The 17,814-nt window shown below is 42.0% G+C and overlaps 1 protein-coding gene across 1 annotated transcript in view; it reads left to right on the top strand.

Moving 5' to 3' along the window:
- Window positions 1-17,814, top strand: part of SENP7 (SUMO specific peptidase 7) — a 163,987-nt gene that overhangs the window by 100,640 nt on the left and 45,533 nt on the right. Inside the window, exons 7-8 of the mRNA XM_054714050.1 lie at window positions 12,391-12,509; window positions 16,610-16,791. Coding sequence (XP_054570025.1) covers window positions 12,391-12,509; window positions 16,610-16,791 — 301 coding nt within the window. The remainder of the gene's footprint in view (window positions 1-12,390; window positions 12,510-16,609; window positions 16,792-17,814) is intronic.

Here is a 17,814-nt window from a genome sequence, read left to right as displayed (position 1 = left end):
CAGGCTCACGGCTGGCGAGAGCAGCAGCGGTGGCAGGAGTCTCGAGCAGTGAGCCGAGTGTTAAGGAGCAGTGAGCAGGCGGGTGGTAAGGAGTGAGGGGTCCCAGAATGTGAGAGGGGTCCCAGTCCATGACAGTGTGCCGGGCCTCTAGTTTCATACAAGGGACTTGAACATTCACGGATTTTGGCTTTCATGGTGAGTCCTGGGTCAATCCTTGTTAATACTGAGGGATGACTGTAGTTAATATTTTTTGGAGGTGAAAAATTATGTTGATTTTTGACTGCATGTGGGTTGGTACTCTAAACCCCATGTTGTTCAAGGGTGAACTGTTATCTGTAAATAATCTTGTTTTATTGAACTTTGTACTAATATATAATGTCATTGGTCTCAAACTTTTTTTAAAAAAAATCCTCACCCAAGGATATTTTTCCATTGATTTTCAGAGAGAGTAGAAGAAAGAGAAAGACAGAGAGAAATATCCATGTGAGAGAAACACATTGATTGGTTGCCTCCTGCATGTGTCCCAACCAAGACCTGGGCTGCGGAGGAGCCTGCAACCAAGGTACATGCCTTTGACTGAAACGGAACCCAGGACCCTTCGGTCCACAGGCTCTATCCACTGAGCCAAACTGGCTAGGGCTAAATTTTTTTACTTAAAGTCTATTTTGTCTGATATTAGTATAGCTATGCCTGCTCTCTTTTGGCTAGTATTGACATAAAATACATTCTTCCCATCCTTTCACTTTTAACTTATTTGTATCTTTGCATCTAAAGTGAGTTTCTGTAGACAACCTATAGTTGGATATCATATATTTTAAAATCCATCCTGCTAATCTTTGTCTTTTGTTTGGAGAATTTAATTACATTTAAAACAGTTGATAAGAGTGACTTTTTCTGTTGTTTTGATATTTGTTTTCTGTATGCCTTATAGTGTTTTTTCGCCCCTTATTTTCTGATTAACTCTTTTTCTACATTTCCTTGCTTTTCTGTAATTAAACTTTTTGATTTCCTTTCTATTTCCTTTTGTATTTATTCTATAGATGATTCCTTTGTGGTTATCATGGGTTTTTACACTTAACATTCTAAAGTTACAACACACTAATTTGAATTAATAGCAGCCTAATGTTAATAGCATTCAAAATTGCTCCTTTCAGCTTTGTTCTTGCCTCCTTTCAATTATTGACATCACAAAATCATATTTTTATGCATTGTGTGTTTAAAATCATAGTCTTAATAGTTTTTAAAAATGCTTTTGTCTAGCAGGCTGGTGTAGCCCAGTGTTTGAGTGTTGACTTATTAACCAGGAAGTCATAGTTCGAATCCTGGTCAGGGCACATGCCTGGGTTGTGGGCTCGATCCCATTGGGTGACACCAGGACCTGGCTGGCCCTACCCCCATCAAGCCCTGCTGGGCGGGGGATACAGCCTCTTATCCCGGCGCTGGGGCTGGGGGCGGGGGGGTTTCAGCCTCAGGGAGCGTGGCATCAGGGGGGGCGGGGCGCAGCCTCAGGTCCCCTGGCACCAGGGTGGAGGGCGTGGCCTCAGTTCCCCCAGCCCCAGCCTGGTGCCAAGCAGTCTCAGGTCCCTGCTGATTGGTCCTTAAGGCATCACGGCATTATGGTGTCATTGCGTGATGACCATTTGCATATTAGCCTTTTATGATGATGATTATATATTATTATTATTTTTTAATCCTCACCCTTGGATATTTTTTTCTTGATTTGAGAGAGAATAGAAGAGAAGAGAAGAGAAGAGAAGAGAAGAGAAGAGAGAGAGAGAGAGAGAGAGAGAGAGAGAGAGAGATATTAAAGGGAAACATTCATCAATTGCCTCCTATACGTGTCCTGACCAGGGATCTAACCTGCAACCTAGGTATGTGCCCTCACTGGGAATCGAACCTGCAACCTTTTGGTGTATGGGATGATGCTCCAACCAATAGATCCACTCAGCTAGGGCAATACTAGCTTTTATAGTTGTCCATGTATTTACTTTATCATTAATATTTATTTTTTCATGTGGCTTTCATTTACTGTCTAATGTCCTATCATTTTAACATGAAGCATTCCCATTAGCATGTCTTGTAGGACTGGTCTGGTGGTAATGAACTCCCTCAGTTTTTATTTTGGAATGTCTTACGTTTGTCCTTATTTCTGGACAGCTTTGCCAGATGTAGGGTTTCTGGTTGAGTTTTTTTCTTCAGTACTTCGAATAAGCAACCCATTGCCTTCTAGCTGCATGCTTTTTGATGAGAAATCTGATTAAGATCTTATTGAGGATTCTTTGTATGTGACAAGTCAATTTTCATTGGTGGTTTCAAGATTCTCTTTTTGCCTTTGTCTTTAAATAGTTTGATTATAATATTTCTTGGTGTAGGCCTCATTGACTTTATTCTATCAATAGTTCCTGGGGGTTCTTGGATGTTTATATTCATGTCTTTCATCAAATTTGGAATATTTTTTTGATGATTATTTACTCAAATAGTCTCTCTGCCCCTTTCTTCCTTATCCTTCTGAAACTCCAGTAATTTGCATATTAGTACTTGTTGGTGTACCACAGATTCCTTAGGCTCTGTTTATTTTTTATACTGTTTTTCTTTCAGTTCCTCAGATTTGATAATTTCCATGAGCATGTTTCCAAGTTCACTGATTGGTTTTTCTGTCCAAATCTGTTTTTCAAATCCCTCTAATGAAATTTTCATTTTAGTTAAGTGTGCTTTTTAGCTCTAGAATTTCCTTTTGGTTCATTTATATATTTTATCTCTTTATGAATATTTTCATTTTGTCATAAATAACATTTTTACTGTTTTCAAGACTTATTTCAGCTCCTTGGAAGATTTTTAAGATAGTTGTTTTAGTCAATTGAGTTTGTCATCTGGATTTTTTCAGGGACAGGTTCTGTTGATTTATATTTTTTCTTTGTTTTGCCATACTTTACTTTTTTTTTGTACGCCTGGGCATTTTTCTGTTGAACACTTGACATTTAAATCTTATAATATGGTAAGATTCTCCCCTTCCCCAGGATTTGCTTTTTTTTTTTTTCTTTTTCTTTATTAAAAAATATATTTTCATTGGTTTCAGAGAGGAAGGGAGTGGGAGAGATAGAAACATCAATGAGGAGACAGAATCATTGATTGGCTGCCTCTTGCATGCCCCCTACTGGGGATGGAGCTGCAACCTGGCATGTGCCTTGACTGGGATTTGAACCATGACCTCCTGGTTCATAGGTCAAAGCTCAACCATTGAGCAACAATGGCCGGGCTCTCTGTGTTTTTGTTGTTTTTGTTGTTGTAACATGTCTCTGTTATGTGTAAACATAAGGTCCCAGGTAATTTCTTTCTTTTTTTTTTTTTTTAGGTCATTTCTAAGTCTGCGTCTTTTCTTGGTCATGACTTTCTGAATTACCTTGTATTTGTGATTGCTTTTTAATGTTCTAGTCCTTATGCATTTAGTTTCCAAAAGAAGGAAAGAAGAAAAATGAAGGGGGATAGGGAGGAAGAGTGAGAATAGGTGCTAGCCCTTTAAATCTTCTGGAAGTCATTTTAGTTGGATGGAGAGTGTTGCAACAAGAGAGGTGGATTTTGCAATAATTGCTGTCTATTTGCTCAGTCAGTGATCAGAATACAGATTTGCAGTATTTGGAGGACCTTGTCAAGACTGCTTACTGTCCCACTTGCAAGCCCATGAAAATGTTCTAGGAGCTTGGTTATAACTGATTGCCTTGGAGCTCAGGGTGTGGGAAGGTTGGTTAGCTGCTACCAATTTAAGACCTGAAGTTGACCAAAATTAACTGAAATTTTTGTCAAAACTTTTGACTAGAAGTTGCAAGCCTTTAATAGACTCTAGAGTTTCAAAAATAGTTACATCAGACAAGTTTTGCCAGTGCAAATGTTGTCTAGGTGAGAATGATAATGCTTCCTTATCTATAATTTTCCGGAGGTCACTTGGTATGTGTTTTATAATTTATTGTACAAAAATTTTGATTAACTTTTGGCATCTGATTTTTTAATGCTTTTATAAATGGTATTGTAAAAATTTCTAGGTTGAAACAGTTTTGAAAATGTAGTAATTACTATATATATTTTATTATAAAGGAATGTTTTATGTTAATAATTTTATGTAGTTTCTTATTTCAAAAATTTTACTCACTTAAATAATATGATAGTTTTTTTCATAAATAATTATCATGGGAGAAAGTATGATGTGTAAAGATTTAATCATTCTTTGTTTATTTGAAATAGCAACATAATGATTTCCCAGTGGTTTATATCAATTTATTTTTAAAAATTAATTAGTGAATTTAATTGGTAGATTACTGATAGATAATATTGTATTAGCTTTAGGTATACAACAAAATTTATTATCCTATATAATAAAGAGGTAATATGCAAATTGACCCTCATGCCCTCGCACAAGATGGCTGCCCTCATGTGGTCAAAGATGGCTGCCACAAGATGGCCGGCAGGGGAGGGCAGTTGGGGGCAACTGGGCCTGCAGGGGAGGGAGGGTAGTTGGTGGCGACTAGGTCTGCAGGGGAGGGCAGATAGGGGCGACCAGGCCTGCAGGGGAGAGCAGTTAGGGGCGACCAGGCCTGCAGGGGAGAGCAGTTAGGGGCGACCAGGCCTGCAGGGGAGGGCAATTGGGGGCGAGTGGGCCAGCAGGGGAGGGCAGTTGGGGCGACCGGGCCTGCAGGGGAGGGCAGTTAGGGGTGACCAGACCTGTATGGGAGGGCAGTGAGGGATGACCGGGCCTGCGGGGGAGGGCAATTAGGAATGACCAGGCTGGCAGGGGAGGACAGTTCGGGGCGACCAGGCCTGCAGAGGAGGGAAATTAGGGGCTACCAGGCCGGCAGGGCAGGACAGTTAGGGGCGACCAGGCTGGCAGGGGAGGGCAGTTGGTGGCAATCGGGTCAGCATGGGAGCAGTTAGGCATCGATCAGGCTGGCAGGGAAGTGGTTAAGGGGTGATCAGGCAGGCAGGCAGGCAGAAGCAGTTAGGGGCAATCAGGCAGGCAGGCAGGCGAGCGGTTGGGAGCCAGCAGTCTCAGATTGTGAGAGGGATGTCTGACTGCTGTTTAGGATCGGGCCTAAACCGGCAGTCGGACATCCCCTGAGGGGTCCCAGATTGGAGAGGGTGCAGGCTGGGCTGAGGGATACCCCCTCCAGTGCAAGAATTTCGTGCACCGGGCCTTTAGTATGTAATAACTGAGAAATGATTAACATTAAGATAACATCCATCACTTATACACAGCTATAATATTTTGTGTGTGTTATGAGAACTTTTAAGATCTGTCTTAGTAACTTTTGAATATACAGTACATTTATCATGGAAACTTGTGCCTTTTTACCATCTTCAGCTATTTTGCACCTCCCTCACCCCCCCCCCCCCCCCCCCGTCCCCTCTAGCTCTGGCAACCACTAACTCTGTTGTCTATATCTAGGTGTTTTTTGTTTCCTTTAGATTCCACATATGTGTGAGATCAGATAGTATTTGTCTTTCTGTGTCAGACTTATTTCACTTAGCATAATGCCCTCAAGGTCCATCCATGGATAATATTCCATTGTGCGTGTATACCACATTTTATGTATCCATTTATCTATTTATGGACAGTTACGGTTTTTGTTTGTGTCTTGTAAGTAATGCTGCTGTGAGTGGAAACATAGATATCTTTTTGAGATAGTGATTTCATTTCTTAAGAATAAATATCCAGTAATTGAATGTTGCCTAATATAGTTGTTTTATTTTTAATATTTTGAGGAATTTTCATACTATTTTTTGTAGAGGATGCAACAATTTACATTTCTGTCAAATAGTGCACAAGGATTCCCTTTTCTCTACATCCTCACCAACACTTGCTATTTCTTGTTCTTTTTGATAATAGCCATTCTACCAGGTGTGAGGTGATAGCTCATCATGGTTTCCATGATGTTTAGTGTTGTTGAGCTTCTTTATATGTACCTGTTGGCCATCTTAAAATTAAAAAAAAAATTGATTTTAGTGAGGAGGAGAGAGGTAGAAACATTAGTGATGAGAAAGAATCATTGGTTGTCTGCCTCATGCACGCCCCTCCACTGGGGATCGAGCCTGCAACTCTGGCATGTGCCCTGACTGGGAATTGAACCATCACCTCTTGGTTCATAGATCTACGCTTAACCTCTGAACCACACTGGCTGGGATATATGTGTGTGTATTTGTGTGTGTATTTATTTTTTGTTAAACCACACCTAAGGATATTTTCCTCATTGATTTTTAGAGAGAGTGGAAGGGAGGGATGGGGAAAAAGAGAGAGAAAGAGAAACATTGATATGAGAGAGAAAGAGACATGGCTGGTATGCGCCCCAACCCGGGCTGGGGAATGAACCCAGGTATGTGCCCTTGACAGGGAATTGAACCCTGGACCCTTCCGTGTGAGGGCCAGTACTCTACCACCGAACCACACTTGCCAGTGCTGAGTTCTTTATATATTTTTTATTTTAACCCCTTTTCAGATATATGATTTCCAGATATTTCTCTCATTCTATAGGCTGCCTTTTCATTTTGTTGATAGTTGTCTTCACTGAAGACAAACTTTTTATTTGATATATTGTTTACACTAGAGGCCCATGCACGAATTCGTGCACCAGTGGGGTCCCTCAGCCTGGCCTGTGGGATCGGGCCAAAACCAGCTCACCAACATCGCCCGCGGTGTCCCGGATTACGAGAGGGTGCAGGCCAGGCTGAGGGTCTCCACCAGTTATGTTGGGGCCAGGGAGGGATGCAAGAAGTTGGCCAGCCGGGGAGGGATGGCGGGAGGGCTCCAGGGCATGTCTGGCCTGTCTTGCTCAGTCCCGCCAGATCCCAGCAGCAAGCTAACCTACTGGTTGGAGCATCTGCTGGTGGTCAGTGCACGTCATAGCGAGCAGTTGAGTGGCCTTAGCATATCATTAGCATATTATGCTTTGATTGGTTGAATAGCTGATTGGATGACCAGACACTTAGCATATTATGCTTTTATCTAATCTAATAATAGACAAATATGCAAATTTACCATACCTCCGACACACCCACAACCCACGCCCACAAGCCACGCCCACCATCCAATCAGAGCGAGTATGCAAATTAACCCAAACAAAGATGGCTACAGCCACAGAGAGCAAGGTTTCCCAGGTAACAGAGGAAGCCAAGCTTTCTGCCAGCCGTTGCAGGCCTAAGCCTCCACTCAAGCTACAAAGTTTCAATTATAGAAGGTAAACAAATTCAAACAAATGGCGGCAGAATGGAGCTTGAGAGAGCAGGCCAGGGTTGCTGCCAGCAACAGGGGAAGCAAAGCTTTCCACACACCCTGGCCGGGCCCACCCGCTTAAGGCAACAAAGTTTCAATTATAACACCCAACACAAATGGCTTTGGGCCTCGGAGGGAGCCCCAGGCTTGGCTCTGCTCCAGGCTACAAAGTTTCAATTGTAGAAGGAAAATCAATTCCAGATACCAGGGCCTCCGCTTGCGTTGCCAGGGGGCATGGCCGGCCTGCAAACCACCACAGGCCCCTCGCTCAGGCCGCCCCACGCCCCAAGGGTACCCCACCCTGATCAGGGACATCCTTCAGGGCAAACCAGCTGGCCCCCACCCCTGTACCAGGCCTCTATCCTATCTAATAAAAGAGTACTATGCAGATTGATCATCACTGCAACACACAATGTAGCTGCCCCCATGTGGTCAAAGATCCTGCCCCCATGTGGACACAAGATGGCCAGCAGGAGAGGGCAGTTGGGAGGCACCCGGCCTGCAAGGGAGGGCAGTTGGAGGTGATCAACCCTTCAGGAGAGGGCAGTTAGGGGTGACCAGGCTGGCAGAGGAGGGAAGTTGGGGGCAAACAGGCTGGCAGCAGAGTGGTTGGGGGGTGATCAGGCTGGCAGGCAGAAGCAGTTAGGGGCAATCAGGAAGGCAGGCAGGCAAGCAGTTGGGAGCCAGCAGTCCTGGATTGTGAGAGGCAGGCAGAAGCGGTTAGGGGCAATCAGGAAGGCAGGCAGGCAGGCAAGCAGTTGGGAGCCAGCAGTGCTGGGATCGGGCCTAAACGGGCAGTCGGACATCCCTTGAGGGTCCCAAATTAGAGAGGGTACAGGCTGGGCTGAGGGACAAACCCCCTCCGTGCACGAATTTCGTGCACCGGGCCTCTAATATATATATATATAGGATTGTTTTTGTTCCCTTTGCATTGGTGTTAAATCCACAAATCATTGTTAAGATCAATGTCATGGAGCTTAATCCCATGTTTTCTTCTAGGAGTTGTATGATTTTAGGTCTTACCCTGAAATCTTTAATATATTTTGAGTTGATTTTTGCGTTTAATTGAAGATATTGGTCCAGTTTTATTTTCTTGCATGTGGCTGTCCAGCTTTCCCAACAACATTTATTTTCCCATTGTATATTCTTTGCTCCTTTACCATAAGTTAAGTGACCATATATATATATGGACTTACTTATTTTTTAATTGTTGACACTATTACAGATGTTACCCATTTCCCTTCGTCCCCTGTTTCCCTCCTCCACTCAGCCTCCCCCACCCCCAAAGCCTTTACCACATTATTGTCTGGGTCCATGGGTTATGCATATATGCATATACTGGTATGTTCTTCGGTTAATCTCTTCCAGTCCCCCTACCCCCACCCTCCACTCCCCCACCATCCCTCTCCTCTCTGAGATCTGTTAGTCTATTTTATGTATCCATGCCTCTAGTCCTATTTTGTTTGTCAGTTTATTTTAATCATTAGGTTCCACATATAAGTGAGATCATATGATATTTGTCTTTCTCTGACTGGCTTATTTTGCTTAGCATAATAATTTTCAGGTCTGTCCATGCTGTGGCAAAGGGTAAAAGTACCTCCTCCTCCTCCGCCGCCGCCTCCTCCTCCTTTTTTTTTTTTTTTTTTACAGCTGTGTAGTATTCCCTTGTGTAAATGAACCACAGCTTTTTTTTTTATCCACTCATCTACTGATGGGCACTTGGGCTGTTTCCAGATCTTGGCTATTGTAAATAATTCTGGTATGAACATAGGGGTGCATATATTCTTTCTGATTGATATTTTGGGATTCTTAGGATATATTCCCAGAATTGGGATCACTGGGTCAAACAGCAGTTCTGTATGCATTTATTTTTGATTCTGTTTTGTTTCATTGAACTCTGTATCTGTTTTTCTACCAATACCATACTATTTTGATTACTGTAGCTTTGTAATATAGTTTCAAATAAGGAAGTTTGATTCCTTTGTCTTCATTCTTCTTTCTCAAGATGCTCTGGCTACTTGGGGTGTTATACAGTTCCATAGAAATATTAGGATTGTTCAGTTTCTGTGAAAAAGGACATTGTAATGTTGAAAGGGATTGAATTGAATCTGTAGGTTGCTTTGGACATTTTAACAATATTGTCTTTTAATCCATGAGTACAGAATGCCTTTCTGTTTATTTGTGTTGTCTTCAATTTCTTTTATCAATCAGTGTCTTATAGTTTTCAGTGTACAGGTCTTTTTCAGTCTTGGTTAGATTTATTCCTAGGATTTTATTCCTTTTGATGTAATTGTAAATGAGATTGTTTTCTTAATTTCTCTTTTTGATACATTGCTGATAGTTTTTGTTTTTGTTAATCCTCACCTGAGGATGTTTTTTTCCATTGCTTTTCAGAGAGGAATGGAAGGGAGGGATGGAAGGGGATATAGGAGTTAAGTGACCATATATATATGGACTTATTTATTTTTGAATTGTTGACACTATTACAAATGTAACCATTTCCATTTGTCCCCTGTTTCCCTCCTTCACTCAGCCTCCCCCACCCCCAAGGCCTTCACCACATTATTGTCTGGGTCCATGGGTTATGCATATATGCATATACTAGAATGTTCTTCGGTTAATCTCTTCCAGCAGGGTAGGGCAGTTGGGGGCGAGAACAGGCCAGCAGGGGAGGGCAGTTGGAGGTGAGATCAGGCTGGCAGAGGAGGGCAGTTGGAGGCAACCATGCCAGCAGGGGAGGGCAGTTGGGGGCGAGATCAGGCCAGTAAGGGCGGCAGTTAGGGGTGATCAGGCAGGCAGGAGAGGGGTTAGGGGCAATCAGGCAGGCAGGCAGAAGCAGTTAGGGGCGATCAGGCAGGCAGGCAGGCAGGCAGAGAGGTTAGGGGTGATCAGGAAGGCAGGCAGATGAGCAGTTAGGAGCTAGCAGTCAGAGATTGCTAGAGGGATGTCTGACTGCCAATTTAGGCCTGATTCCTGTGGGATCAGGCCTAAATTGGTGGTTGGACATCCCCCAAGGGGTCCCCAATTGGAGAGGATGCAGGCTGGGCTGAGGGAACTCCCCCCCTGCCCCGTGCATGAATTGTGTGCACCCGGGCCACTAATATGTCTATATAAAAGTCTAAGCGACCATTGCAACCGAACAGATGACCGAACTTGCTGCATGGGGTCACCAGTCTGGGAGGGGGATTAGTGAGGGACGACCAAACGACTGAGCAGCAGGCTGCGTGGGGCAACCAGGCCGGCAGGAGGGTTAGTGAGGGATGACCAAACGACCGAGCAGCAGGCTGCGTGGGTCAACCCAGCCGGCAGGGGGGGTTAGTGAGCGATGACCAAAGGACCGAGAAGCAGGCTGCATAGGTGACTTGGCCGGCAGGTGGTTAGTGAGGGGTGACCAAATGACTGAGCCGCAGGATGTGTTGGGAGACCAGGCTGGCACGGGGGTTAGTGAGGGGCGACCAAATGACTGAACAGCAGGCTGCGTGGGGCGACCAGTCAGGCAGGGGGGGCAGTTTGGGGCGATCAGGCCAGTAGGGAGGCAGTTAGGGGTGACCAGGCCAGCAGGGGGGGCAGTGAGGGGCAATCAGGCTGGCAGGCAGGTGAGCAGTTAGGAACCAGCAGTACAGGATCATTAGAGGGATGTCCCCCAAGGGGTCCCGGATTGGAGAGGGTGAAGGCTGGGCTGTGGACCCTCCCCCCATGCATGAATTTCATGCACTGGGCCTCTAGTATATATATAAAAGCCTAAGTTACCATTATGACCGAACGACCAGTCGACCAGTTCCTGTGATACTGGTGGTCAGTGTGCTCCCACAACCAACCTCCCTCAGCTCCTTCTCTCGGCCCCTCCCCATTGCTGGCCAGCCCCCCCAATTGGCCCCATTGGAGGGGGGCTGGCCTACCAACCTCCTGCGGCCCCTCCCCCACCGGCTGGCCAACTTCTGCCGCCCTTCCCCCCCAGCTGGCCAACCTCCAGCGGCCCCTCCCCCCGGCTGGCCTCCTGTGGCCCCTCCCCCTTGGCTGGCCCCCCTATCAGTCCTGATTGGGGTGGGCCAGCCTCCCACAGTCCCTCCCCCCGGCCCTGATGGGAGGGCCAGCAGGCCAACCTCCCATGGTCCCTTCCCCTGGCTGGCTGGTCTCTCTGATGGCCCCGATTGGGAGGCTGGCTGGCCAACCTTCCACAGTCCCTCCCCCTGGCTGGGCCCCCGATAGACCTCGATTGCCGGCCAGGCCAAGGCACCCTACCCGTGCATGAATTTGTGCACCCGGCCTCTAGTATCTCATATATTTGAAATTTCTAGCTTTCCTCCTGTTACTGATTTCTTGATTTATCATATCAAACCATAGGTAGTTGGTTTGATTTCAGTCTTCTTAAATTTGCTAAGATTGTTTGTGGCATGTCATATGATTTATCCTATGATAAATGTTTCATGTGCACTTGAAAAGAGTGTATTTTGGTGCTGGTGGAAGGCATGTTCAAATGCATGTCAGGTCCATTTGATCTGAAGTATGTTTCTATTCCACTGTTTCCGAGTTGGATTTTTGTCTGGATAATTTATCCATTATTGAAAATGTGGTATTGAGGTATGATATTTCAAATACCTCCAAAACTTGTTTTTCAAAAAATTTATATTTTATGTATTTAACTGGTACCTTCTATTTAAATTATTTCCTTTATAGGTAAAATTTGTTACCACACTCCAAACTTTATTTTGTACTTTTGATATATGATCCATGCTTGAAACATATTAGCAATTACCTTCAACTTATAAGTTTTTTAAATATACATAGATGTGGTTATCATTATCTTGTGTTCATGAAATTTTTACTGTTTAAATCAATTTGATGTATTTAATGCTTATATTATTCTGTTGCTCATTTTGTATATGCAGAATCATGTGGTGTGGGTGTCTTGTGTTCTGCTCCCCAAAGAAACATGGAGAATTTAAATGTAGAACAGGGATGAGAATTCATTTCTCAAATCTTAGTTCATTATTTTTTTTACTGTTCAGATCATGTACTCTTCTATGTGGGACTGTATTTATAAATCACTGTTTTTTGTCGTGAATATATGCCAGCTGGCTTCAAAATTTATTTGGGTTGGAAAGAATTGAGTATATTATTATTTTGTTTTTCAGGGGTTCTCAACCAAATAAGCCAGTAGATAAGAATTGTTCAAGGCGGGCTACACATATCAAAGAAAAGAGAAGAGGTAATGGTGGCATTTCTTTTGTAGTGTCTGATGCTCAGTCTAAAGGTTTGTTTAACTTTGAAAACTGTTGTTATCTAAGTTTTTGTGTACTGCATTTGTAATAATTTTTAAAAATTGACTGAGAGAGAGAGAGAGAGAGAGAGAGAGAGAGAGAGAGAGAGAGAGAGAGAGAGAGAGATATCAATGTGAGAGAGAAACATTCATCAGTTGCCTCCCATACGTGACTGACTGGGAATTGAGCCCACCACCTTCAGGATGACGCTCTGAACAAGTGAGCCACAACAGCCAGGGTGCATTTGTAATAATTTTAAAATTTATGGATAACTTGATTTAATTTTATGTTTGTAGGATATGTGAAAATAAAGGGAGATTATTTTAGCAACTCAAAGAAAATAGCTAAATTTACAATTTGTATCCTGTAGTATATATTTCTTGATCTGTTTATTAAATCCAAAAATAAATTTGATTATGTTGTTGTTGGGGGTGGGCATATACCTATAAATTTATAATGTTAGTTTAGCTATTTCTGAGTGTTGTTTTCATGGATATGTTTGGGATTGTTACTACTGCTAACTATATTATTATTATTATTAGCTTCCTACTACCCTCCTATGAAATATATATATTTTATTCACTAGAATTCATTAGAATTTCTCTCAATGCTAGGAAGATGCCAATACAAGCCATTATTAGCATTTTTAAAGTTAAATACATCCCAGACTACTGAAAATTCTTTGTAGGCCTCTGGATTAATAAATTAACTAATTTTTTGTCTCTCTTTTAAGAATTTAAAATAATTTTCAAAAATTTTCACAAGAGTAATTTACTACATTAGTCAGATGTGAAACTAACATCTTCATGGATCTCTTAGATTATTGCTAGCTCAAATTAGTGAGGTATCTTATTTTCTAAATTAGAGGCCTGGTGTACAAAATTCGTGCATGGGTTGGGAGGGGTGTCCCTCAGTCTGGCCTGCACCCTCTCCAATTTAGGACCCCTTGGGAGATGTCCGACTGCCGGTTTAAGCCCCGGGCCTGGGCCTAAACTGGCAGTTGGACATCCCTCTCACAATCCAGGACTGCTGGCTCCTAACCGTTGGCCTGCCTGCTTGCCTGCCTGCCTGCCTGACTGCCTGCCTGATTGCCCCCTAACCGCTCCCCTGCCAGCCTGATTGATGCCTAACTGCTCCTCTCCCAGCCTGATTGCCCCCAACTGCCCTGCCCTCTCGGCCTGATCTCCCACAACTGCCCTCTCCTGCCGGCCCGATCACCCCCAGCTGCCCTCCCCTGCAGGCCTGGTTTCCCCCAACTGCCCTTCCCTGCCGGTCATCTTGTGGTGGCCATCTTGTGGCAGCCATCTTGTGATGTCGTGGTGGCCATCTTGTGATGACATTGTGCAAAGGTGTTGTGTGACACCATCTAGGCTTTTATTATATAGGATTATTTTTAAGTTATTCACAAGAAAAGATGGTCCTGTAATGACACCACAAAATTTCTTTGTAGTTCCTTTGAAACACAGCTCTTTACACATTTTTAATTAGCTTTTTCATAGAAGAGACAAAATTAAAAGAACACTACATTAATAACTTTGAGGTATACAAGACACCAGCTGTAACTCTTATGAGGGCAGTCCATATAGAAAACATGTGACTCCATATTCATAATCTTTGAATATAATGAAAGACATTTCTTTTCTTATGAATTGTGCTTTCCCAGCAATAATTACCTTTAGCTATGAAATATCAGTATTTGTACAAATGGGCTCAGTTTAGATATTATTAAGACACCATTAAGCCCTCACATTCCCCTGCTTTTCTAGGTAGAATAGGAATAGTTGAATTTTGCTTTCTGATTGGTGCCCTAAATACTCCAAAGTCACAGTGGAATTTTACATTTACAGCAGGAAAAAAAAAGAATGATAAAATAAATGCTTTATACTTTCTTAGTATTCCTGAAGGTTCTCCTCATAGGTAAAGTGATTTTAAGAAAATTAGGTATTGCCTGTCCAATGTAGCTCAACTGTTGAGTGTCAACCTATGAACCAGGAGGTCACGGTTCAATTCCTGGTCAGGGCATATGCCTGGGTTGTGGGCTCTATACCCTGGTAGGGGGCGTGCAAGAGGCAGCTGATTAATGATTCTCTCTCATTGATATTTCTCTCTCTCTCCCTCTCCCTTCTTCTCTGAAATCAATAAAAAAATATTAAAAAAAGAAAATTAGGTATTGAAATGTTATTAAAAATTAACATATTTTGATAACTATTGGTTACTGTGTCTCATACCAGTTGTTTAAAGAAGGCCATAAATTAATGGGAATTCTGAATTTTAGCCCACATTTACCATTCTTTTGTAGCAAATTAAGTTTTTCTTGTGGAAATTGTTTTTAAGAAAATAATACAATAAAATATTAAATATTTTTTGTTTACAGAAATTTTTCATCTCTTTGACTTTATATGCTAGTAATATTTGCAAGTTAAGTTGTATATATTATGCAAGTAGAATCCTATTTTTACAATATCTGTCTCAATCTAATACATTTATTTCTGTTTTCCATGAGATAGTTTTGGGAGATGTGCAAATAGTAAAGTGGTTAAGGAAAAATTCCTGTGTAAACTACTTTTATAGTTTACAAAGTTAATAATGTGCTTTTCAAAATACTGTGTTGATGATTTGGTGGGGGGGTTGTTTTCCTGGGGGAGGAAGCAAAGAGCTTTTTCTTTGAAAATTGGAAGATTATTGACTGTCTTGGAGTTTTTGCCCTCAAACCTGTCCCAGTGCCTGTGTTTTAAGCAACAACAAAGGTATTATGACTGTTAGTCATTAGGTGTCTATGAAGCTAGAGTAGGAGCAAGAATAGTTTGTAGTATTGAAGGAACTTTGAATGAATGGAGAGGTCAGGCTAGTTAGTGTGACATGAAGTCTATTATGAATTCAAGGAAGCTGCTTGGGACTTGCTGTGCATAAACTTTGAGTTTGTATTTGAGTTTGATATAGATTCAGAAAGCAAAATAATTCAGGATAACCTTCAGTTAGTTAGAATCTATTGGAAGGTATTTTTGTACAATACATATATTTGATAACTGAAATATTAAGCATTTTTAAAATAATTGCCATGGGTTTCAAAAGAATGCTTTCTTGACTGGAAAAAGGGAACACTTCTTTCTCTGTAGGGTAGTAAATTTATTGAAGATTTCAAATGACAGGGTCTTGATTTTTAAAAAGATGAAACTAACTGTAAAGCAAATTGATATTATTGGGAATGATTATGTATCACAGTCAGATGCTGAAGAAAGGTATTTTGGCTCCTTTTAAAAGAACAGTGATCAATTCTCTTTCAAATTATTGTCCCTTTTCAATATCTATGTATCTATTTATCCTATCTAATAAAAGGGTAATATGCAAATTAACCATCACTTCGACACAAAGATGGTGGCGCCAATAGCCACAAGATGGTGGCACCCAGTCCTCTCAGCCCCGCCGGAGTCCTCCAGCCCCCGGGGGGGGGGGGGGGTGGCCGCTGAGAGCAGGCAGTGTGAGCAGCCTGGTGGAATGCTTGCTTTGTCGCCGCAGCGACGAGGCAAGCATTCCACGCCCGGCTGTGGATGGGGCTCTGGGCCGCGGAGAGCCTCTGGGTGGTGGACGCGGAGCGGCCAGGCCCCACAGAGAGCTACTGGCACACAGATTTGTGTGCAGAGCTACTGGTCTATCTATATACAGTATATCTTATATTTTAAAGACAACTAATTTCTAAAATCACAATGAATTATACAAATGTTTTAAGACATGAATTTTCCACATTTTATTAAGGACCCCCCCCCCCCCAAATCCGTTTTGGTTATACAGTTGAATGCAGTTATAGCAATAAGTAAAAACATGGTGTGATTGCTTTGCTTTGGTTACTAATGAATACTACCTTTTTACATATTTTCCTCATATTTATTATACAAAGAATACTCACTTTATGTATGCAGTTTGAAATAGGGCATCTCTTCATACTCATCCATGTCAATATGAGAATTTTACAGTGGACTTCTTTTTTACATTAGCTTTGGAAGTAGTATAACAATTTTGATGATGTTTCTGAAGCTCTTCTAAAAGGAATCCTTTCAGTACTTTTTGGTTATGTTTATGACTCTTGTTTTTTAAGACCTTAACAGTGAAAGTAGAGGTTGTGATCATCTTGAAGAGGGGAGCAGAAACAAGAATGGTACATGTTCTGATTCAAAAATGGAACCTACTATGATTTCCAGGAAGAGAAAGAAAAGGCTTAGAAGTAATTTACCTGATTCTCATAATTCTACTTCTTTGTATAAATCAGCAGAACTGACTGTAAGTAGAGGTATTTAGATGTGACATGAAGTAATTTGTGCTATGATAAAAATGAATTGACCATAGCCAAATGATGTTTTTCTAGCTTTATTCTTTTATCATCAGATTTCTTTTTCTATTTTTTTAATTAAATAAGGATTTAAATGAAACATTTTTGCATTTAATACAGTTATTGAAACAAATTTTAAGTATTATGAATGAATTAAAAAGTTGTTTGCTCCTCCTTTGATTCCACTTGTTACATTGGTATACATTTCCTTTAGACGTGTTTTCTGTTATCTTTCTTTATTTTAGCCAAATACTATTTGTGCTGTCCAATTAATCGCTTTTTCACTTGGTCTGTAAAATTATCAGATTTATTTTATCAGAAATTTACTTACCAACTTCTTTAAGCTTCTCTTATCTAGAGTTTGTAAGTAAAGAATTATCATATTTAGTGCATATAGCACCTATTTTCAAAGACTTAGTATTGGGTAACAGTCCTATATAATAAAAGGCTAATATGCAAACAGACTGAACGGCGGTATGACCGGACGCTATAATGCACACTGACCACCAGAGGGCAGATGCTCAATGCAGGAGCTGTCACCTGGTGGTCAGTGCATTGCCACAGGGGGAGCGCTGCTCAGCCAGAAGCTGGGCTCATGGCTGGCGAGCGCAGTGGCAGTGGTGGGAGCCTCTCCCGCCTCCACGGCAGCACTAAGGATGTCCAACTGATGGCTTAGACCCGCTCCCCATGGGCTCCTAGACTACAAGAGGGTGCAGGCTGGGCTGAGGACCCCCCCCCTGAGTGCATGAATTTCATGCACCGGGCCTCTAGTAAAAATATAAGAAGACAGCTTTTGATTCCTTGGTTCACAAGGCATTTCAGGACTACAGTATCTTTGAATTATAATTATAAACATGATTTAGATTTATACAGTAACGTGAAGGCAGTGATTGATTTTCATAATTTTTTATATTGTTATCTGATTAAGTTTTTAATTTTTTGCTCTTGTTACTAGCTACTTCTCTACAATATAG

Source organism: Eptesicus fuscus, chromosome 3 (assembly GCF_027574615.1).
Source record: "Eptesicus fuscus isolate TK198812 chromosome 3, DD_ASM_mEF_20220401, whole genome shotgun sequence".
NCBI classification, from domain to species: domain Eukaryota; kingdom Metazoa; phylum Chordata; class Mammalia; order Chiroptera; family Vespertilionidae; genus Eptesicus; species Eptesicus fuscus.
Note: the sequence above shows the minus strand (reverse complement) of the source record. Positions and strands in the feature narration are given on the sequence as shown.